Source organism: Mandrillus leucophaeus, unplaced genomic scaffold, assembly GCF_000951045.1.
Source record: "Mandrillus leucophaeus isolate KB7577 unplaced genomic scaffold, Mleu.le_1.0 Scaffold698, whole genome shotgun sequence".
In the NCBI taxonomy this organism is placed as follows: Eukaryota; Metazoa; Chordata; class Mammalia; order Primates; family Cercopithecidae; genus Mandrillus; species Mandrillus leucophaeus.
The window spans coordinates 623,413-647,952 of record NW_012107563.1 but is presented as its reverse complement, the minus strand read 5'-3'; the positions used below and the strand labels follow the sequence as shown (position 1 = coordinate 647,952).

General features: G+C 37.6%; 1 protein-coding gene across 1 annotated transcript in view; it reads left to right on the top strand.

Moving 5' to 3' along the window:
* Nucleotides 1–24,540, top strand: part of LOC105527879 (T-lymphoma invasion and metastasis-inducing protein 2-like) — a 564,729-nt gene that overhangs the window by 16,702 nt on the left and 523,487 nt on the right. The window contains 2 exon segments of the mRNA XM_011964376.1: nt 11,732–11,815; nt 15,998–16,042. Coding sequence (XP_011819766.1) covers nt 11,732–11,815; nt 15,998–16,042 — 129 coding nt within the window.

Here is a 24,540-nt window from a genome sequence, read left to right as displayed (position 1 = left end):
AGTCGTTTTTCCTAGTGTTCTGGCTGAATGGGGTTTCTCCTAGGTTTTTCCCACTAGTGTTGGCTGCACTTTCCTGTATTCTAGCACTGAGATTAAAGCTGGGAGATCATAGATCATACCAAACACTATGAAATTACCTCAGCTCCCACACACAGCCACCCACCCCGCCACCTTAGCTTTCACTGGTCATTTTTTAGGTTTGACTCTGGTTTCCAGTTTGCCTGCTGTTTTGCTTCCAGATTCCTCAGGTAGTTGCTTTTTGTCTTGAGGTGGGGATTTTGAGTTGTCATCAGTGAGAAAGCAAGGCCTTGTAGTTTGGTTTACTCTGTCTTGTCTGGCACTGTAAAGCCTATATACCTTTTTTAGAGGATTTTTTAGTTCCCTCTATTCCAAGGGTTTAGAAAGGACATGCACATTTGTGTGTTGAATTAAAGGACTTACTCAGATGAGTTTTTGGTTTTGGGGAGAGTTGATTATAGTTTTTCTTTGTTTCAAAGTAGTTTTAAACTAACTTAGTTTCAAAAATAGATCTCTTCTTTTTTAACAGTATTCAAAACTGTAATGTTAATCCTAGACAGTTGCCATGCTTGAAAAATGGCATATCCTGCTTAATAATACAAATGTTAATTATTTATGTGAAAACAGTTGTAGCCCATAGAGAAAGATAATTTGAAAGCATATGAGCATTTGGATTTGTCATCATAATCTTTTAAAAAGTATTTTTATTCATACTAATATGACATCTGGATATTAGAATCTCCAGATGTCATAATTTTATTTTATTTTTTTTTTTTTGAGACGGAGTCTTCGCTCTGTCGCACAGGCTAGAGTGAAGTGGCGTGATCTTGGCTCACTGCAGGCTCTGTCTCCCAGGTTCACGCCATTCTCCTGCCTCAGCCTCCTGAGTAGCTGGAACTACAGGCGCCCACCACCACGCCTGGCTAATTTTTTAGAGTTTTTTAGTAGAGATGGGGTTTCACCATGTTAGCCAGAATGGTCTTGATCTCCTGAACTTGTGATCTGCTCTCCTCAGCCTCCCAAAATGTTGAGATTACAGGCGTGAGCCACCACGCCTGGCCATCATAATAAATTTATAAGCTCTTCAGAAAGTCAGATTCTGGGCTGGGCATAGTGGCTCACGCCTATAATCCCAGTACTTTGGGAGGCTGGTGTGGGCAGATCACTTCAAGTCAGAAGTTCAACCTGGCCAACATGGCGAAAAACCAGTCTTTACCAAAAATTTAAAAAACTAGCCACATGTGTTGGTGCATGCCTGTAATCCCAGCTACTTGGGAGGCTGAGGTGAGAAAATCACTTTAACCCGGCTGGTGGAGACTGCAGTGAGCCAAGATGGTGCCACCACACTCCAACCTGGGCAACAGAGCAAGACTCTGTCTCTAAATAAATAAAATAAAATTCTGGCTCATTTTCTTTTCTTTTCTTTTTTTTATTAATTAGCTAGAGGATTTCTTTTTTCTCCTTTACAAAGATTAGATAGATTTAATCTTGCTAGACAGATGTTTGTGTATTTCAGGCTTACAATTTTAGAAAAATAAACATCACTTCCCTTTGTAATGTCTTATACTTTTTTTTTTCCTAAAGTTCTGGATTTGAAATTCTGAGAAATACATACGGTATCTCACACTCTTCACCACATTATCTTTATTGTATACTTAACTACACTCTGCTGTGTCTATTAGTTTATTAAAATATTGTCTATCTCTAAAAGCAGACTAAGTTTCCTGACAGAGGCCTAGTGCTCATGAACGTATTTTGAATGAGTAATGAATTGTGGGATTATAGATAGTTTACATGTTTTCTTCATTTTTTTTGTATTTTCCAATTTTTTCATATTAAAATATTTTATACCACAAAAAAGTTCTAAGAATTTATTTATTAAAAATTTTTTTAGAGACCGTCTTGCTCTGTCACCCAGGCTGGAGTACAGTGGCGTGATAAAGCCTCACTGCATCCTTGGACTCTTGGGCTCTAATGATCCTCCTGCCGTAGCCTCCCAGGTAGCTGGGACTACAGGCATGCACCCACATGTCCCATTGATTTTTTTTTTTTTTTTTTTTTTTTTTAATATTTATAGAGACAGAGTCTTACTGTGCTGTGCAGGCTGGTCTTGAACTCCTGGCCTCAAGCGATCCTCTCACCTTTGCCTCCCAGAGTGGTTTTGGAATTTATAGGTGTGAGCCATTGTGCTTGGCTCTAAGCATTTTTCTTAAAAGAAAAGATTATTTCTTACATTTGATAGTGGGTTATTAGTTATAACATTTCAGATTTTATGTGCTTTGTTTGCAGTTACGTGTATTCTGTTTTTTTCAAAGATGCTTTTGAAACACTTTGTTGGGAGGCTGAGGGAGGCAGATCACCTGAGGTTGGGAGTTTGAGACCGCCTGGGCAACATGGTGAAACCCCATCTCTACTAAAAATACAAAAATTTGCTGGGCATGGTGGTGGGCACCCGTAATCCCAGCTGCTCGGGAGGCTGAGGCAGGAGAATTGCTTGAACCCTGGAGGCGGAGGTTACAGGTTACAGGGAGTTGAGATTGCGCCAGTGCACTCCATACTCCAGCCTGGGCAATAGAGAAAAACTGCTTCTACAAACAAACAAACAACCACTTTGAAAGTTTTCAGACTGGCCCTTTTTTTAGAATAAAAGGGAGGAGCTTTGCCTTTATCAAAAACCTGATCTGGGAGGATTCCCTCAGTATGTCTGTAACATCTCCTTTTGGCCTTTGCTCTTTATCTTTAAAAATTCTGATCACTCAGGAATATTGCTATATCAAAAGTTAACCAAAGCTTATATTTAAAGTTTTATTTTCAGTATTTTTTATAAATAAATTTGAAAACCTTAGGAAGAAAAAGTTTGGAAAGGAGTTTTTATTTTAAGGGACTATAAAAGTCACTATTTGTCGTATTGTTTTAGAACATGCTTTTCTTAATATGGAATTTGCTGCTGTTATTTCTACAATTTCTGTTCTTTGGTTCCATTTTATCAGCGAAATCAGGTTATTAGTGAAACAAATCTGTTATTTACTTTTTACTCCTATATGCAAAATACTGAATTTTTATTTTCACTTGTAAACTTAGGAAAAACCCGAGAAATATTGTTTTAAAATTTAATTTCTACTATGAATTATTAATAAAAAGTTTCACAAAAATATGAAAATTTTCAAGTTTATACACATATTAGAAAATTTTAAAAAAGCATTCACATATTTTTTCTACTGTATTAGTTTTCTATTGCTGTGTAACAGATTGTCGCAAACTTAGCTTGTGGCTAGAAACAGCATATATTTGTTTCATAATTTCCACAGGTTAGGATCTAGGCATTGGTTAGCCAGGTCTTTTGCTAATGATCTCACTTGGATGATGGACGTGTTATCCAGGGCTGGGCTCCCATTTGAAACTTCGGGCCTTCTTCCAAATTCATTCAGGCTTTTGGCTAAATTGAAGTCCTTATGGTTGTAGGACTGAGGTCTCTTTTTTGTTTTACTGGTTGTGGGCTAGGGGTTACTCTCAGTTTCTGGGGGCTACCCTCATGTCCTAGTAGCCATTGGTCTCATCTGTGGTCTACTACAATAGTTACCATAGGAGTGACTGTCCGGTCGTGTTCATAGGTCCCACCCACACTGAAGGATGGTCATTATATAGAGGGGATTATATAGGGCGTGTACAGGGTAGAAGTCTTGGGGGCCATCTTAGAATTCTGCCTACCAAAGTTATTCTAACAAAACCAATTATCATTTTGTAGTATTTCCTTTTAAGATTTTTTGTGAGCTACATTTTTATTTATAATACAAATATTTCACCTTGAGGCTTTGGAAGTTACGTTACTGTCACTTATAAATATAGCCATATTATTTCTGATTATAAAATAAGGGATTTTATTTGACAGTTGAAGTATCTGTAGTGTAGTTTTAATTCTTAACATTTTAGTTCTGGTGGTTACCTTCATATCACAAAATAATAATTTTATAATGCTATTTCTGGGGTGGTCAGTTTTAGACATTATTTATTGATTTTGTGCAGCAGCAGATGATGTACTAGTTCGCTTGTGTCATTCCTGCCCTCTAATACCTTGATTTGGAGTGGTGAGACTTTGGAATTCTCCATGACAAAGTATTTTCCTCCTTGGTTATATTTTCTTATGTGTATTATAGCTTATGGTTTCCTTCTTATGTCATCATTTACCAATCTTTTTATCACATTTCCATTTTCTGGAAGTTTGTGACATCTCTGCTGATTGTTCTCCCCTCCTCATTCTGCTTTTCATTGTGAATTTTTATACCTTTTTCTTTCTTGAGTTCTTTATTATCCTCCCAATAAGAGGAAGAAAAGGGAAATATCTGGTTCACATGCTGTCTTGAATTCAAAGTATCAAGATTGTCTTGGCTGCAGAAACTTTTATGAAGTTTCTGATTTCTTTGGAGATTTGGGGGATTCTAATCAGTACTCTCAAGGGCTTAAAGGACCATTGTTAAGAAAGATGGACTGGATTGATTACATTTAGTTATTTTAGGTTCACTCTTAAGGTTAATTCCTTTGACCATAGAACCAGCAACTTTGTACATGAGCAAATTGTTGATGGTTCTCTGGTATATAACTGATAATAAGCTGTTTGTTGGGCCCTTTAAGGTCATGGTAGAATTCATTTATTATTGCTAAAATTGGGAAAGGCACAAAAATTTTTGAACTGAAGACATTTACTTAAAATAACAAGCATGAAGGTACAGCATTTTGTTAAATTTTGGGTTTTGGGTAATGAGTTTCATTTAATGCATAGAGGAGGGGAGGACATAGGTATATTCTCCGGGGGTGTGAGATTGCAGTGTTTATCAGAAAAGGGAAAAAAAAAAAAAAAAACCCACATCTGTAGGATGGAGAATGCTCCCCGAATCCAGGGGTTGGCCTGGTTTTGTAAGTTCTGTTGGAACACACTGTGCTGATTCATATATAAATTGTTTATGGCTGTTTTCCTGTTACAAAGGGCCGAGCTGAGGAATTGTAATAGAGACAGTATGACCTGCAGAGGCTAAAGTGGTTACTATCTGGCCCTTTGCAGAAAAAGTTTGCTGATGCTGGACCTAATTGATGAGTGCTTTTAAGATCTTGATTAGAGATAAGTTTTGTGATGGAGTAGCTGTCTCAGTTTAGGTAAAAAATTCCTCAAACCTTGAGGAATTAGAAATTGATTTGACTTATATAAGTCTTCAGATTAAAAATACGCATTTACTGTGGTGCCTACAAGTGGTAGTATAGAAACTTAAAATTTTACAAGTTTAAGGAACGTTCTTTAACGTACATGTTGGGAGTTGAAACATAAATAATGAATTAGACTGAAAACCAAGGCTCTTCTTTAGTGTGTTTTCTTTTCCTTTTTTTTTGAGACAGAGTCTCGCTCTGTTGTTTAGTATATTTTCATTGAAATGATAAGTCTTGAGTGGCCAAAGGAAGGGACAGGTGAAGACTGGTAAGTTATTTCAATCCCTGAGGTCAGATGAGCATAGAGAATTTGCACAAGTAAAGGGTTTGGTCATTTGACATTAGATAATATTAGAACATGGCATAGGTGGGGAATAAACTTGTCGTTTAGGAAGCAGAGTTGAGAGAGAGTAATAGCACAGCAGGCACCAGTAGCCCTAGAAAAGGTAGAATTTGATGGAAGAAACTAACGGGGATCAGCAGCCACTTAAGACTTTGAAAAACATGGGAGCAGGGAGCCAGATCCCAAGAAGTAGACTGGTAAGATGGAAACCTATAGAGAACACTGGGTAGCTGGAGAGCACAAGCCTACAGAGCATGTAGCCATGGTCTTCTCACCCAAGCATAGAGGTGGAATCAGCAGGCAAAGGAAAAGAAAGGTCCCAGAATCAGCTTTCATTCTTTTTCAGCATTTTTCAGTGTAAAACCATGATTTTCTATCCTGGATCAGATTTTGAGAATATGAAGAGAATAACATTCCCAATTCTTGGAGGCAGGTTAACATTATCTGATTAGAATGAGAATTGGAATGAAGCTTTGTAGTTCCTAATAGCAGTGTGTTATAGCAATATTAATAAATTATCAGTTGGATAATGAAGGTTTATTATTGAATGCTTGCTGTGTACCAGGCAGTCATGTCTTGTAGATGTAAAGAAGTTAAATTAAATATAGTCTCTTTATGTACATTATTTAAGGACATTTATGAAAAGCTTCTAATGGGCCAGCATCATCATCATATTCTTTTTCTAAAGTACTGATAGTTACAGTGTCATTCATAAAATTCTCAACAAATGGTCTTTGATGGAGGTCCTTGGAAGGCAGCTGTGCTTACCACTATACCACCAGCACTGTCAGATGGAGGTCTTTTTGAGGATTAAATTTGTTGCTTGGGATTGAGCAGTAGTGAACTGTATAGAACACCTAAATTTTGGACATATTTACTTGGAAACTACGTGATGGCAGAGTGCTTCTGAAGTCATGTTGCTGGGTTCACATTAGTTCAGTAAATGTTGAGTAAACTTATACTCCAACCGATTTATAAAGAACCATGAAACAGCTTAGTTAACAAAATTAAACACAATAGAAAACAGTTTATTTTTGTATCCAACGGAACTAGTTAAATACAGCAGAGAAATAGATGTCAGTAGACATTTGAAATGTGTGTTCAGATGGTAGAATAAACGTATCGGCAAGATCCCTAGAAGCCAAGGAAAGAAGCAGGAAACTTGTTAAATCACATATCTTTGATAAAAAGTAAGCACCAAGCTAACTGAATCACTCTCTAATTTCTGAATTTAAGTAGGTTAATTATTTAATAGGATCAGTAAAAGACACTGTTCTATTAGAAATTTTTATCAACCTTTAAAGTTGAGAACTTAATATTAAATTTTAGTAAAGGCATTCAGTGAAGAATTAGATGAAATGATGTTTTCTGATGATCAGATTTAACAAATTAGATTTTAGAGACTCTGGAGAAATAATTAGTTGGAAGCGTATGTACAGTTGACCCTTGAACAATGGCAGGTTTAGGGGCACCAACCCCCTGTGTAGCTGAAAATCATGTAACTTTTGACTCTTCCCCAACTAATAATAGCATACTGTTGACCAGAAACCTCACCAATAACATAAAGAGTTAACACATATTTTTATATGTTATATATGTTATATACTGTATTCTTAAAGTAAGAGAAAAGAAAATGTTACTAAGAAAATTATCAGGAAGAGGAAGTATATTTACTATTCATTAAGTAGAAGTAGATCATCATAAAAATCTTTACGCTTGTTGTCTTCATGTTGAGTAGGCTGAGGAAGGGAAAGAGGAGTGATTGGTCTTGCTGTCTCAGGGGTGGCAGAGGCAGAAGATGTGGAGGAGATGGAAGGGTAGGCGGGAGAGGCAGATACACTCAGTGTAACTTTACAGAAATCATTTCTGTCCAACTTTTTTGCTTTTTCATTTCTCTAAAAATGTTTCTAAGTATGGCACCAATTCTTCTTCCACTGTTGGCTTTAATTTTAGTGCCTGTGTCATAGGGTTTGTGTTCTAAAAATAAATCAAAAGCAGTCTTGAATAATTGTAACCCTTCTGTCAGATTGTCTAAAGTAGATTTGTTTTCTGGCACTGCTTCTTCTGCTTCTTCCTGACCGTCTGGCACTGGTTTGGAAGCACTCTTCTTCATCAGGTTGTCTTCTGTTAATTCCTCTGATGTGGTGTCCATTAGCTCTTGAATTTCTCCAAGATTTGTATCCTGAAACCCTTCACCTCCCTCCAGCGCCCCCCTCCTTTTTTTTTTTGCTATATCCACAATTTTATGATTCCTTCATTGGTTCTGTTATAAATCCTATGAAGTCATGTGCAACATCTGGACACAGTTTTGCCCAGCAGGAATTTATTGTTTTGTGCTTCACGGCTTTCACAGCTTTTTTTGTGGCGGTGGTGGCATCTTCAGTGGTGTAATACTTCCAGACTTCTATGATGTTCTGTTGGGGTTCTGTTCCACAGCATTGATGATCCCTTTTGTAGACTACAGTGTATAATGAGCCTTTGGTCCTTATGACCCCCTCATCTAGAGGCTGAATTAGAGACGTCTCGTTTGGGGACACGTAGACTACTTTGACGCCTTCATGGAGTTCAGGGTGGCCAGGGGCATTGTCCAGTATGAGAAGAATTTTAAAAGGCAGTCCCTTACTGGCAGGGTACTTCCTGACTTCAGGGACAAAGCATTGATGGAACCAGTCCAGAAAAAGTGTTCTTGCCCAGGCCTTCCTTCTGTATAACCAAAAGACTGGTAGCCAGCCAATGTCTTCTATCTTTTCCTATCAAGGCTCAGGTTAGCAGCTTTATAGAAAGGGCAGTCCTGATTATAAGCCTAACTGCATTTGCACAAAATAGTAGAGTTAGCCTATACTTTCCTGCTTTAAATCCTGGTGTTTGCCTGTCTTCCTTACCAATAATTGTTCTTTGTGTGTGTGTTTTTTTTTTTTCCAGAATAAATTACTTTCATCTGCAAAAACCTGTTCAGGAAGGTACTCATTCTCCTCAATGATATTCTTAAATTCTTAGTGCTATCTGGGATATCATGTGTTGCCTCTTGTTTGGCAGAAGCTGCTTCTTCTGTTATCTCTCTTTTTTTTTTTTTTTTTTGAGATGGGAGTCTCACTGTGTCACCCAGGCTGGAGTGCGGTGGCACAGATAATAGCTCACTGCAACCTCTGCCTCCTGGGCTCAACTGATCCTCACACCTCAGCCGATAGTTGGGACTACAGGCGCAGGCCACCACACCTGTCTGATTTTTTTTGGTATGTTTTAGAGAAACAGGGTCTTGCCATGTTGCCCAGGCTGGTCCTGAACTCCTGGAATTAAGTGAGCTGCCGGCCTTGGCCTCCCAAAGTGCTGGGATTATAGGCATGAGCCACCATGCTTGACCTTCTGGTATCTTGACATTTTTAAAGCCATACCTCTTTCTAAAATGATCAGACGATGCTTTGCTGGCATTAAATTCTCCAGCTTTAGATCTGTCACCTCCCTTTTGCTTTAAGGTATCATATAATGACTTAGCTTTTCTCTAATCATATTAGAGTCTGTAGGTATGCCTTTCTTATAACAATTCTGTACCCACACAGAGGCTGCATTTTCAATACAAAATAAAAAGGTATTTCACAAAAAGTTCGAGGTTTTTGGCCTTTTGGGATAGCTGCAGTGACGCTTCACGAATTTCCTTTTCTTTTTTGACAATGGTCCTCATATGCCAGATTCATTTATCTTGAAAAGGTGGGCAACCGCAGCTGAAGACCTCAACCTACTGTACATATCAAGCAAGTCAACGCTTTTCTTTTAATGTCATAACTTTGCTTCTTGAGAACGCCTTCAGCATCACTAGTGCCACTTCCCATGGGTCTGTGCTGGTATTCAAGGTTTATGTTATTGCACGAAACACAATGAAAAATCTTCAAGAACTGCAAGATACAATTTTTTACTATGATAGCAATTTATTGGAGAGATGAACTGCTCATGCAGAAATGGTTAACATCACATGGCATTTTAAGTGGATACTCACACTTGAGCTCACTGCAATAGCAACAGTAGGTGGCTGTGAAATTATTATACTAGAGGTTTTTGCGGTTATGATTAATATTACATCTTTAACATTGTTTATGTTTCTCTCTCCTGTGAATGATGCTATGTATGTTATGGTAGTAAATGTTAAACTAAAATAAACTAGTATCTGCATATATTTTATGTGTTCATGACATGCCTTTTTTGTTTTTTCAATATTGCTAGGCTACACAGTTCCTCTGCATGTATTTTTAAATTGTCAAAAATCTCTCAAAAATTTTCTAATGTTTATTGGAAAAATCCACATATAAGTAAGCCAGGCGCAGTGGCTCATGCCTGTAATCCCAGCACTTTGGGAAACCAAGGCAGGCGGATCACTTGAGCCCAGGAGTTTGAGACCAGCCTAGCCAACATGGCCAAAGTTTAGTTTCCAAACTTCTAATTAATATCTTACAGTATTATACTTAAAAATCAGCATCTCTGCATACAGTAGAAGTTTTAATCAGTATTCATTTAAGCTTAGTTGTCTGTTGCCTAATTTCCTCACTCTGAGTAGGATTCTTTCCCTTTGCTTATATGAGAAATTTCAAAACAAAGATTTGGAGGTAGCCCAGGCACTGTGGCTCATGCTTGTAACCTCACCACTTTGAGAGGCCGAAGTAGGCAGATTGCTTGAGCCCAGGAGTTCAAGACCAGCCCAGACGACATGGTGAAACCCCACGTCTACAAAACATACAAAAATTAGCCCGTGTGGTGGCATGCGCTTATAGTCCCAGCTACTTGGGAGTCTGAGGTGGGAGTATAGTTTGAACCCAGGAGGTAGAGGCTGCAGTGAGCCGTGATCATGCCCTTGAACTCCAGCCTGGGTGGCACAGTGAGACCCTGTCTCAATCAATCAATCAATCAGTCAATCAATTGGCAGATGGGGTGTGATTATTGTTAAACATTAGAGCCCTTTTTTTGTTTTTTTCTTTTTGAGATGGAGTCTCTCTCTGGAGGCTCCCAGGCTGAAGTGCAGTGGTGCAATCTTTGCTCACTACAGCCTCCGCCTCTTGGGTTCAAGCAGTTCTCCTGCCTCAGCCTCCCGAGTAGCTGGAATTACAGGTGCCTGCCACCACGTCAAGCTAAGTTTTGTATTTTTAGTAGCGACAGAGTTTCACCATGTTGTCCAGGCTGGTCTTGAACTCCTGATCTCAGGTGATCTACCGGCCTAGGCCTCCCAAAGTGCTGGAATTACAGGCATGAGCCACCTTGCCCAGCCGGAGCCCTTGATTTTTAAAAAGTTTTATTGAGGTACATACCATAAAATCAGTCAACTTAAAGTATACAATTCAGTGATTCTGTGCAACCATCGTCACATTCCATTTTAAACCATTTTCATCATCCCAACAAGAAACACTCATCAGCAGTGATTCCTCATTTGTCTTCAACTCTTTCAGCCCTAGACAACCACCAATAGATTTGCCCTTTCTGGATATTACGTATAAATGGAATTATATACATGTTGCCTTTTTCACCTGGCTTCTTTAGTTTAGCATGTTTTCAAGGTTCATTCAGGTTGTAACATGTATCAGTACTTTTTTTTTCTTTTTATGGCTCCTATTTCTTTGAATAGATACATTTGTTTACTCAGTAACTGACAGATACTTGGATGTCTGCTTTTTTAATGAATTTTAAATGAATTTTATATGAATAAGGCTACAGTGACCACATGTGTACAGGTTTTTTTTTTCTTTCTTTCTTTTTCAACCCTCAGGTGGTAAAAAGTATCATGTACAAGTTCTTTGTGAATACATGTTCTCAGTTCTCTTGGGTACATACCTAGAAGTGGAATTGGCTGGGTTATATGTTGACTGTGTTTAATCTTTTGAGGAACTATCAAGCTGTTTTCCAAAGCTGCTGCAACATTTTATATTCCCACCAGTGTTGTATGAGGGTTCCAGTTTCTCCACATCCTTGCTTACACTTGTTACTGTCTTTTTGATTATAAGCAAGTAAGTGTGAAGTGGTAGCTCATTATAGTTTTGATTTGCATTTGCCTGATGGGTAATGATGTTGAGCTTGATTTGTAAAAGAAAAGCAGTAAGTTGGTTTCATTGAGAATATGAAAATGAACATGTTTGGTAGTTTCATGTAATTGCTTGGAGAGTTTTGCTGTATGTAAATTTGTTCTTTTTTCATCAGCTGTATTCCCTGAATGACTATAAACCACCCATTTCGAAAGCAAAAATGACCCAAATTACTAAGGCCGCCATCAAAGCTATTAAGGTGAGTAATAAATTTGACTCTTCTATTTTCAAAAGAAAAAACTATATTAATAGTTTGATGGGGAATAATTTTTATGGATTGTATGTTCTCTCTCACTTTACAGAGTTAACACATGTTAATTGTGGAAAAACACAGAAAATCTGTCACCTGTAGACTTTCCCACCTAGAGATAAACATTTAATGTTTATTATTACGCTTTTTAAGAGACAGTGTCTTATTCTGTCACCCAGGCTGGACTGCAGTGCCACGATCATAGCTCACTGTGGCTTCGACCTCCTGGACTAAAGTGATCCTGTTGCCTCAGCCTCCCGAACATTTAACATTTCGATAAATGTTCTTCCTTAAGCATTCTTCCATAAATTTTTTGAAGCAGTCATTTTTCCTCACCTTTCTTAGACAGATAATATTTTGCATATATCCACATTATGGAGAATGTGTTTAACAGTGTCTTTTGCCACACTGACTTGACAGAACCTTGAAATTTGAGTGGTAAAAGGTTTCTATATATTGATATATTCATTTTTTCTTGTTGATTCTATTAATATTATAGATTTGAAGTTAGGCCATTAAGGAAAACAATTGTGACTCTTTGTATCAGGGATTTGAACTGTGGGAAATGGCCATAGACATTTAACCTGTGCTCTCATAAAGTAGGTTTTGAACCTATATTAACTCATGAATACTTCTGAAAATCTTAGGAAAAGGTTGGATCCTCTCTAGAGAAATACACGTATGCACACAATTTTATAGGAACTTTTTGGCAGAAGGGTCTTTTCAAGCTCAGCCATAGATTTTTCCCCAAGAAGTTCTTGTGCCCGGGGCTAAGATTCCCTGAATTAGTAGGCCTCTTAAAATTGAGAATAAATGAGTACTTATTTCTAATTAAGTAGATACTAACCTATGAATATTCAGTGGTATGTTTTCCTGCCCTGAATTAAAATATTAACTGTAACCAAAAGCACCAACTATTTAAATTATCTTTTAAATAACAGCAGTGTGTTAAATTTAACAAATTTCCATTTACTAGTAATTACTAGTGGGAGAAAATTCAGATCATTAGTTGATTTTGCGGTTTTCTAGTGGCTAAAGCTTAGTTTTCAGACTTGTTAGTATCTTACATCTATAGTTAAAATCCATGTACTTACATGACAGGAAATGAGAGAGAATGACAGTAGCTATAAGCACGTTGAAGCCAGAAAATCTTTCAAAGACATGATTTTTTAGAGTATTTGATAGGCTTACTATGGAATAATGTTATTGTCTTATACTTTATTCTACATTGTCTGATTTTTATGGTCATGATCATTTGAAACTATGCAAACGTGTATTTTTTTCTATGACAATTAGTAATTGATGCACTTTTCATAGCTTGTTGAGCAGAGTACTTTCTTAATAGAGTTAATGAGGCATAGGTGCAAACAGTGTTTTCTATTTTCAGATGTCAGACGGGTCTGAGAGAAATTAAGTAATTTGCAGTAGTAGCAGTAAATATAGCTAGAATTTTAATCCAGAATTCTGTCAGTCAAGAGTCTAACTCTGGACACAGTGGCACACATTGTTAGTCCTAGCTACTGGGTAGGCTGAGGCAGGCTGATCGCTTGAACCCAGGAATTTGAGGCCAGCCTGGGCAACATAGTGAGATCTTGGCTCTTAGTTTTTTTTTTTTTTTAAAGAAGTAATGTTTTTTAAAGAGTCTAATCTTTATTATTATGATATATTTTACTGTTTTGACTTATTGTTTTTAATGTTTTGAATTTTGAAAAAATTTAAACGTAAGTTGCAAATTATTATGGTGAGCAGGACATATTCTTCCCTTTGATTTGCTGATTGTTAACATTTTGCTACATGTGGAAGTTAGTTTCAAACTTCATTCGTAATAACAATCCTTGATACATACTTGAATTTGAAACTCCTGAGAATAAAGACATTTTGCTAGGGAACCATAATACACCAATCACATGCAAAAAATTTCACTTTGATATAATTATCTAATATACAGTTCATCGTTACATTTTAATGTTGCATTGTTGACTAGTAGCTGTTCCCATCAACCTTGCTCTTTCAGAATCCAGTCAAGATCACGCATTATACTTATTTGTCCTGTCACCCAGCCTTTTTTTTTGTGACTTGACATTTTTGAAGAGTCTAGACCAGCTGTTTTTCACTACTTTCTTTAAATTGCATTTTGTGTGTGTGTGTGTGTATATATATAAAAAACACTGCATTTTATTAATCAGATTTAAATGATACTGTGTTTCATATTGAAGTAAGTCATTGTTTTTTATATAGAAATGATTAATGAGTGATGGTTAACATTGCACTGTCTACAAAACCTCCCAGAAAACCTCCTGTGGAAGAAGGCCTATGAGAATTAATAAACTTTCAGTTAAGATTTAGGAAGCAATTTTCTAATTGTGTATAGTAACTAGAAGCAAAGAACACTGTCAAGATGTCTTCCAGAAGAATTGTTCCTTCAATGTGTAGTTATTTAGTATTTTGCATATTGATTTTTAAATGTTCAGGGGCCTATAAAGAGCCTAATAACTTTAAGTAGTTGTTTTAGCTTTTTTACTTAAGTAACTTAAACCATTGAGTAAACTTACTTGATTGTAAGTAACTTTAGCCAAACTTAAACTTGTAGGTTTTGATTTGGTGAATATGAGTTCATGATGTTTTCCTTTATTTTTGTTATAAATACTGGGTTTAGTGCTGAGGTTTAGTTGAATGTTCATATTTCTTCAGTCTAAGGGAATGTCCTTAAAATCCATAATTCATGAGAAGAAAAGTATAAAGACGGCCGGGCACAGCAGCTCACTCCTGTACTCCCAGCACTTTGGGAGGCCGAGGTGGGCGGATCACTTGAGGTCAAGAGTTGGAGACCAGCCTGGCCAACATGGCGAAACCTCATCTCTACTAAAAATACAAAAATTAGGCATAGTGGTGTGCTTCTGTAGTCCCAGCTACTTGGGAGGCTGAGGTGGTAGAATTGCTTGAACCCACGAGGTGGGGGTTGCAGTGAGCCGAGATTGTGCCACTGCACACCAGCAGGACAGAGTGAGACTATGTCTCCAAAACAAACAAAAAAAAATATAAAGAGAAGCACAATTCAGGTTCTTTAAACAGAAATAATACGCCAATATGGTATTGTTATTGTGGCATTAAAATTTATTAGGCACAAATTCTTTTTTTTTTTTTTTTCGGAGACGGAGTCTCGCTCTGTTGCCCAGGCTGGAGTGCAGTGGCCGGATCTCAGCTCACTGCAAGCTCTGCCTCCCGGATTTATGCCATTCTCCTGCCTCAGCCTCCTGAGTAGCTGGAACTACAGGCGCCCGCCACCTCACCCGGCTAGTTTTTTGTATTTTTTAGTAGAGACGGGGTTTCACCGTGTTAGTCAGGATGGTCTCGATCTCCTAACCTCGTGATGCGCCCTTCTCGGCCTCCCAAAGTGCTGGGACTACAGGCTTGAGCCACCACGCCTGGCCTAGGCACAAATTCTTTATGCTAATTTTATAATTTATTTCAAGTTTATTCATAGTGCTATATTTTATGAAACTTAAATCTTCTAAGTTTTCTTAAAAGTGATAGTGGCCCATTACTAATTTTTAATCTGCATGTTCACTTCTGCTGATTCATTTTGTCTGATACATTAGGATATTATACATTTCTATGTTTTATTTTGTATTCTTGTAGTTCATTTTTCAGGAGAAGCAGGAGATAAATGAAGTTGAAAACAACTACCTTACATACATTTATTAATGTTACTTGTAGTTATTTGATTTTTTGAATTTCCCTTGATTTAACTGATAACATTATATGAAATCTGTACTTTTCCTTTCGTGAATGTAAGAACATACACGCACCAGTATTTATTATAAGTATTTTGCTGTCAACACAACTGTTTGTTAAAGTGTACTTTCAGAAGGTCTTCAATAGCATTATTTTATATCTATGGTAAGGTAATGCACTTTGGACATACTGATCATACATCTACTTCAGAGAAGCCCTTTACTAATTATATAGCACAGCTAGTTGCATATAAAGGTGAGTGACAAGAATGTCTCAGAATTCTTGGTTAAGATAATTGTTTTGATAGACCTTTGGAACATGTAAAACCTGTGGTTAGGAAATTTCAGTCTCCTCAAACTGATTTTAAAACCATACTTCATTTTTTTCCTCTTTTAGTTCTATAAACATGTGGTACAGAGTGTTGAGAAGTTTATTCAGAAAGTAAGTATATAATTTTCCATACATGTGCTATAATTATAGATTAATGCCTGTACTCTTCTCCTTTAGATCAAATACCCAAGTTTAAGTTGTTTTGATGGACTGTTAAAAAGTGATTCCAGTTATTTTATTTTCTAATTAAGAAATAAAATGAAAGTGCCTTTCATATAATTTTACTTAGGTTTGTATTCTGCCTATGTTCATGTGCCTAAATGTAAGCAGAGCCAGTTTGAGAATCAGTGTCATGTGACATTAAGGATTCAGCAAGGTTGCAGTGTGTTTATGTTCTTCACCTGGGAGAAAGGTGCGGGACTTGAAGTGAGATTTCAGTCATTCAACTGGCTAGGTAACTTTGAATAAGTCAGTTAGCCGTTATTCAGTTCCTTTTTCTTTTTTAAAATTCTTGTTTTCTCAATATTTAAAATATGGTATTGATAGGCTGTGCACAATGGCCCGCACCTGTAATCCCAGCACTTTGGGAGGCCAAGGTGGGTGGATCACTTGAGGCCAGGAGTTCAAGACCAGCCTGACCAAGATGACAAAACCCTGTCTTTACTAAAAGTACAAAAATTAGCTGACATGGTGGTGCATGCCTGTAATCCCAGCTACTTGGGAGGCTGAGGCATAAGAATTGCTTGAACCCAGGAGGCAGAGGTTGTAGTGAGCTGGGATCACACCACTGCACTCCAGCCTGGGGAACAGAGTGAGACCCTGTCTCAAAAAATGTGTGTGTGTATGTAGTATCGATAAAACATATTTGGGGATTAAGTGGTTTAGGTAACTTGAAGCTAAGATAAAGGGTTGAATAACAAGTATGCTGTTTGTTTCACTTAAAGTTGAAAAATGTTAGTGATTGAAACATTTTATTTGGTCTTACGCTTTTAAAAGCATTTCTCAGAGATTGTTGTTCTGATAAAAGATCTTTAAAAGTTTTAATGTGTGGTTTGTTTTTGGTTTTGTTTTGTTGTTGATTTTGTTTTGTTTGTTTTGTTTTGTTTTTTGGACGGAGTCTCACTCTGTCACCCAGGCTGAAGTGCAGTAGCATGATCTCGGCTCACTGCAACCTCTGTCTTCCGAGTTCGAACTATTCTCTTGCCTCAGCCTCCCCTGTAGCTGGGATTACAGACATGCGCCACCACGCCCAGCTAATTTTTTTTGTGTTTTTAGTAGAGATGGGGTTTCACCATGTTGGCCAGGCTGGTCTTGAACTCCTGACCTCAAATGATCCATCCCTCTTGGCCTCTCAGAAGTGCTGGGATTACAGGCGTGAACCACAGTGCCCAGCCGAAAAGTTTTAATGTCTTACACTGTGCCTCATAAACTTTATGAGTAGGAATTTACCTAGGAATCCTGTTAAAAATGCCTGAGATTCTGCATTTGTAGCAGCTCCTAGATGATGTTTCTTCACAAGCCACAATTTGAGTTGTAAAGGTTTAAAAGGTAAAAGTGAATTTATGGATAAATGCTTGTTGACTGATTTCATTTGGGGTAGCGTACTTTGAATAAAACATGTTAGAATCTTAGGAAGACCTGGAATGAGCAAAGTTATTCCATCGTGAGATAATTACAGTCATTCTGAAGAAGCCAGTCAGTCTATGGGGAAAAACTTAAATGCTTTGCTACAACCCTGTTTAAATCAGAGATCCAGCAACAGATTTGTGTAATGGTTAAAATAAGTTGTGTGTGTGTATGTATATATATAAAAAAAAATATATATATAAATATTTAAACTTTTATTTCTGAACTAATTATAGATTCACATGTCATTAAATCATAAGGAATAAATCATGTAGAGATCCCATGTGCCCCTCGCTCAGTTTCCCACTGTGGTGACGTTCTGTAGAATTGTAAAATATTGCAATCAGGACATGATACAGTCACCTATTGACACTAACCTTACTCAGATTTTAATTGTCTTACCTGCACTCATTTGTATATGTATACATTTAATCATATATATAGATTCATACAAACATCACCATAGTCAAGATACAGAACAGTTTCTTCACCACTAGGATGCCTTGTGTTTCGCTTTTATATACTCTATAGTAACACTCGACTCACCTCCTCCTCCCCCCCATCCCTAATCCCTAAGGCCTGGCAGTCATTAACCTGTTCTCTTTCTCTATTTTGCATTTCAAAATGTTATATAAATGGAATCATACAAAATGTAACTTTTTGAGATTGCCTGGTTTTGCCCACGTAATTCTTTTGAAATCTATTGTTGCATGTATCAAATAGTTCCTTCCTTTTTTATTTAAAAATTTTACTTTAAGTTCTGGTATACAAGTGCAAAACATGTAGGTTTGTTACATAGGTATGCCTGTGCCATGGTGGTTTGCTGTACCTATTAACTCAGCGTCTAGGTTTTAATCCCCACGTACATTAGCTGTTTGTCCTAATGCTGTCCCCCCCCTCGCCCCCCACCCCCAGGTGGCCCTGTTGTGCTTTGTTCCCCTCCCTGTGTCCACGCGTTCTCATGGTTCAACTCCCACTTACGAGTGAGAACATGGGATCTTTGGTTTTCTGTTCTGTGTTAGTTTGCTGAGGATGATGGCTTCCAGCTTCATCCATGTCCCTGCGAAGTACATGATCTCATTCCTTTTTATGTCTGCATAGTATTCCATGGTGTATATGTACCACATTTTCTTTATCCAGTCTATCATTGATGGGCATTTGGGTTGATTCCATGTCTTTGCTACTGTGGATAGTGCTGTGGTAAACATACGTGTGCATGCGTCTTCATGGTAGAATAATTTCTATTCCTTTGGGTATATACCAAGTAATGGAATTGCTGGGTCAAATGGTATTTCTGGTTCTAGATTCTTGAGGAATTGCCACACTGTCTTCCACAATGGTTGAACTAATTTGCATTCCCACCAAGCGTGTAGAAGTGTTCTGTTTCTCCACAGCCTCGCCAGCATTGGTTGTTTCTTGACTTTTAAGTAATCACCATTCTGACTGGCATGAGACTATATCTCATTGTGGTTTTGCCCCCGAAACTCCTTAAACTGATAAGCAACCTCAGCAGAGTCTCAGGATGCAAAAATCACAAGTATTCCTATACATCAACAATATGCACCAAGCAGAGAGTCAAATTATGAATTAACTCCCATTCACAGTTGCTACAAAGAGAATAAAATACCTAGGAATATAGCTAACAAGGAGTGTGAAGGACCTCTTCAAGGAGATCTACAAATCACTGCCCAAGGAAATCAGAGAGGACACAAATGGAAAAACTCTATCCTCATGGATGGGAAGAATCAATACCGTGAACATGACCATACTGCCCAAAGTAATTTATAGATTAAATGCTGTTACCACAAACTACCATTGACATTTTTCACAGAATTAGAAAAAACTATTTTATGGAATAGGAAAAGGGCCCATATAGTCAAGACAATCCTAAGCAAAAAGAACAAAGCTGGAGGCATCATGCTACCTGAGTTCAAACTATACTACAAGGCTACAGTAACCAGAAGAGACATATAGTTCCTTCCTTTTTATTTCTGAGTAGTATTTCAGGGTATGAATTTACCACAGTTTAATCATTCACTTATTGGGGTTCATCTGGGTTGTTTCTAGTTTTTGGTTATTATGAATAAAGCTGCTAGGAACACTTGTATACCCAGAGTTTTTTTGTGTGTGAGTGTAAGTTTCATTTCTTTGGGATAGTAAGTACATGTCTCCAATTTATAAGAAACTAACAAACTGTTTTCCAAGATGGCCGTACCATTTTATATTCTCTTCATATAGCATAAATTGTATAAAGGAGAAGTGTGGCTACAGTTTGGTCATATATTATCCATGAACCCATATTTTAGTCATGAAAGATTTATGCAGTAATAGATGACGGTAAATGAAAAATTAACAGTAAATATGATTTCCTTTAGGCCAAGAAAACTACTCTAAAGAATACTCTGGCCTCTGGCCTTGTCCTAATTGATTTTGCCAAAAATCAGTTCATATGCTGATTGTGTCTTAGCTTTATAAGACAGAAACCCCTGGGCACTCTGGCTCATGCCTGCAATCTAGCAGTTTGGGAGAGGCCAGGGCTGGTGGATTGCTTGAGCTCAGGCGTTTGAGACCAGCCTGGGCAAACATGGCAAAACCCTGTCCCAGCCTAAAAACTACAAAAAGTAATTGGGCAAAGTGGCAAGTGCCCGTGTTCCTAGCTGCTTATGTGGGTGGGGTGGAAGGATTGCTTGAGGCTTGAGTTCAGGAGGAGGTTGAGGCTGTAGTGAACCATCATTGTGCCACTGCACTCTAGCCTGGGCAACAAAGCAAAAGCTTGTCTCAAAAAAAAAAAAACAAAAACAAGAAACAAAAAAAAACAAAATGGGGACGACAGCAGCAGCAAAGGCTGGAGTTACAAACAGATAAGGAAACTTTAGAAGACACATTTTAGAACTTCTGCTTTGATGCTGTGTTCTCTAGAGGGACAGAACTAATAGGATATGTGTATATATACACACGTATACAGGGTACGTATAGATATCTTATAACTAATAGGATATATGTGTGTGTGTATGTATATATGCATATACACACAGGAAAGTTTAAGTATTAAGTATTAACTTACACGATCACAAGGTCCCACAGCAGGCTGTCTGTAAGCTTGAGGAGCAAGGACAGTCTGAATCTCAAAACTGAAGAACTTGGAGTCCAGTGTTCGAGGGCAGGAAGCGTCCAGCATGAGAGAAAGATGTAGGCTCGGAGGCTAGGCCATTCTCTCCTTTTCATATTTTTCTGCCTGCTCTATACTTGATGGCAGCTGATTAGATGGTGCCCATCCAGATTAAAGGTGGGTTTGCCTTCCCCAGCTCACTGGGAACATTTAACTCAAATGTTATTCTCCTTTGGCAGCACCCTCACAGACACACCCAGGATCAATACTTTGTATCCTTCAGTCCAGTCAAGTTGACACTCAGTGTTAACCATCATAGATCCCCATATTTGCATTATAAATAACTAACTTACCTTAGTTGTCCTGAATCCTAAAGGCAATAAATTTTTTTTTGAGCCAGAGACCTCATGATTTGGTGACTTTTCTACCATCCATAGCTAACCATTCTGTTCTCATTTGCTAGCTTGAAATGTGAAAATGAAATCCTCAGCTCTGTTCCAAAAATATGTAGAGTTTACCCAACTCTTTTTGTCTGTATGAAATCCCCTGCCTTTTTTGCGTGAATACGACAAACAAATCTGTCCACTAGATTCAGAATAAGATTGAATATTATCATTCAGAACTATTTATTCTGAAAAAATCTAGATGCTTTGTTATAGTGAAATACATTCTATGGTACTGTGGCTACTGTTAGATACGGTGAAGTCGAAAATAAATTTCATCTTTCTGGCTCTGAAAATGGTCTGTAGATGAGTTACTGTTGCCTTAATCTGTAAGTTTTTGGCTATCATTACCTTCTTCAAATTTCCTGTGCTGCATACTTAGTAAGAGCAAGAAATGTGGCTTATTTGTGGTGATTTTCAGGTTACATTTACTTTGTAAATAATAAATGAAAAGATGGTGCTAAACTGTCTAAAGATTATCATCATGAAAGTTTTTTGTTTTCTAGAAACTTGATCTGGTAACTTTATGTACATGGTTGTTATGGTGGTTGATATTTTGCAGTGGATATGTATTTTTCAGTGAAGCCAAACATTTATGCTTCTGCTCTTTGATATTTTTCCAGAGGAAGGATTGAGTCCACATTGAAAGATGGCTGAGCTAGGCGTGGTGGCTCACGCCTATAATCCCAGCACTTTGGGAGGTCAAGGTGGGCAGATCACCTGAGAGGCCAGGAGTTTGAGACCAACCTGGCCAAAATGGTGAAATCCCGTCTCTACTAATACAAAAAGTTGGCAGGCATGGTAGTACACGCCTGTAATCCTATCTTCTCAGGAGGCTGAGGCAGGAGAATTGCTTGAACCCACGAAGCAGAGGTTGCAGTGAGCTGAGATCATGCCACTGCACTCCAGCCTGGGTGACAGAGTGAGACTCCGTCTCAAAAAAATAAAAGAAAAAGAAAGATGGCTGTTATATTTACTTACCTCTGGTGTCTTGAGATATATATATATATATATATTTTCATGTAGGGTGCAGTATTCTGTTAACTGGACTTTTATCATAAGTGTACCTTTACCCTTGGAGGTAGGATACAAAAAGATTTTTGTACATGGGCACAAACAGTTTGAAAGGAGTGTATTTCCAGATTCTCACTTCTTCATATGTACTTTTATTAAAGCTCCTTTTCCCTGGCATATTTTAGATCAACGTAAGTTCCACACTTCTTAAATTTACGTTTCAAATATATCTTAAGCTTATCATTCTTCATCATTATGATTAGAGAAACTTTTGCTTCTTGCTTTATTTAAGAAACCAGGGATGTTTATATAATTACAGTCACTCGTCCGTATCTGTGGGTTCCAACCCATGGGCTCAGCCTATTGGGATCAAAATTTGGGGGAAAAATAGTCCACGAAATTCTAGAAAGCAAAACTTGAATTTCCTGTACGCTGAGTACAATGTGAATGAAGCGATGTGTAGGCGTTGTATTAGGTATTCAAAGTAATCTAGAGTTGATTTAAAGTATATGGGATGATGTCCGTAGGTTATATGCAAATACTGCCCATTTTATATAAGGGACTTGAGCATACTTGGATTTTGATGCCTGCAGGGGTCTTGGAACCAGTCCCCCAAGGCTACTGAGGGACAACTGTATTTCTTTTTATTGTGAAATTTCTATGTACATCTGTAGAAAAGTACAGAAAACAATATATACAGCCAAATTTTTATAAAGAGAAGACCTATGTAACTCTCACTCATTTCAAGAAGTAGAACTTTGAAGCCCACAAGCCCCAAGTACGTCTTCCTAATCATGTCTTGCACACCCCCTACCCAGGTAACCACAGTTTGACTTTTGTGTCACATCCTTGCTTGACATTATAGTTTTACTTTGTATAAAATGAATTCTTAAAGTGGTTTAATGTATTTTAAATTCTTAAATGTAATCCTATGGTATGTATTCTTTTTATACAGTTCTCCTAGTCAACATCATGTGTCTAGGATTCATCCTTGTGTGTAGCAGTATTTATTACTATCTGTTGCTGTATATTTTCCATTATGTGAATAGACAGCAGCTTGCCCACGTCTCCTGTTGACACTGTGTGTGTTTTCTAGTTTTTGCAATTCTGTACAGTATTGCTGTGAACAGTGTAATATTTACATATGTAGGATTATAAGTATCCTGATACAGTTTGCATTTCTGTAGGAGTGGAATTGCTGGTTACAGGGTATGCATTTCTTCACCGTGGCTAGATAATACTAAATTAGTTTTACTATGATTGTGCTGATTTACATTCCTCCTTACGATGCATGGGTTTGTGTTGCTTCCCATTTTTGTCAGCACTTGGTATTGTTAGATTTAAATTTTTCTAATCTGTCGAGCCGTCTTTCTTACATGCCACACCATTAGTATTATTCAGTGCTTTGCAGGTATAGCCACATGCTTCTGTTTCTACCACTCTAGCTTTGTTGTCTTTAAATTAATATCACCTTTTAGTACCTGCATGCGGGAGCACAAATTCTAAAAATAGGATAATTATTTAAGGTGTATTTGTATATTGCAAAGTGTATGGTCCAACTTACTTAGAAGGTTCTTTGACAAATAACCATAACAGATGTTAACCTGCAGATGATAACTTGGATGACAAAATGAAAAATCATGGAAATATACTTAAGGGTGCATTCTCCCTATTCGTTCTTATCTTTCTCCCCCTAAAAAGGCTATTTCTCTATAAAATAAGAAATTGGAAATTACTAGAATATAGTTGAAAAATGGTGTATCTATAAAAACTTAATATGATATGCTTTAGAAAGTTATTTACAGTAAAAATACCTTATGCCATTGTGTAACTGCCCAGTGGGTTCACCTTACCTGCTGCCTAGACAGAGCCAATTTATCAAGACAGGAGAATTGCAGTGGGGAAAGAGCAATTCACGAAAAGCCGGCTGTGCGGGAGACTGGAGTTTTATTGTTATTCAAATCAGTCTCCAAGAGCATTCGGGGATGGGGGATTGGAGTTTTTAAAGATAATTTGGTGGGTAGGGGCTCAGGAAGTGGGGAGTGCTGTTGGTCAGGTTGCAGATGGAATCATAGGGAGGTTGAAGTGAGGTTTTCTTACTGTCTTCTCTTCCTGGGTGGGATCGCAGGACTGGTTGAGCCAGATTACCAGTCTGGGTAATGTCAGCTGATCCATCCAGTGAAAGGTCTGCAAAATGTCTCAAGCACTGATCTTAGGTTTTATGATAGTGATGTTATACTCAGGAGCAATTTGGGGAGGTTCAGACGCTGCGTGACCCTAAACTGTAATTTCTAATCTTGTAGCTAATTTGTTAGTCTTACAAAGGCAGACTGGTACCCAGGCAAGAAGAGGGTCTTTTTGGGAAAAGACTATTATTAAATATTAATTTTGTTTCTGAATCAAACCATAAACTAAAT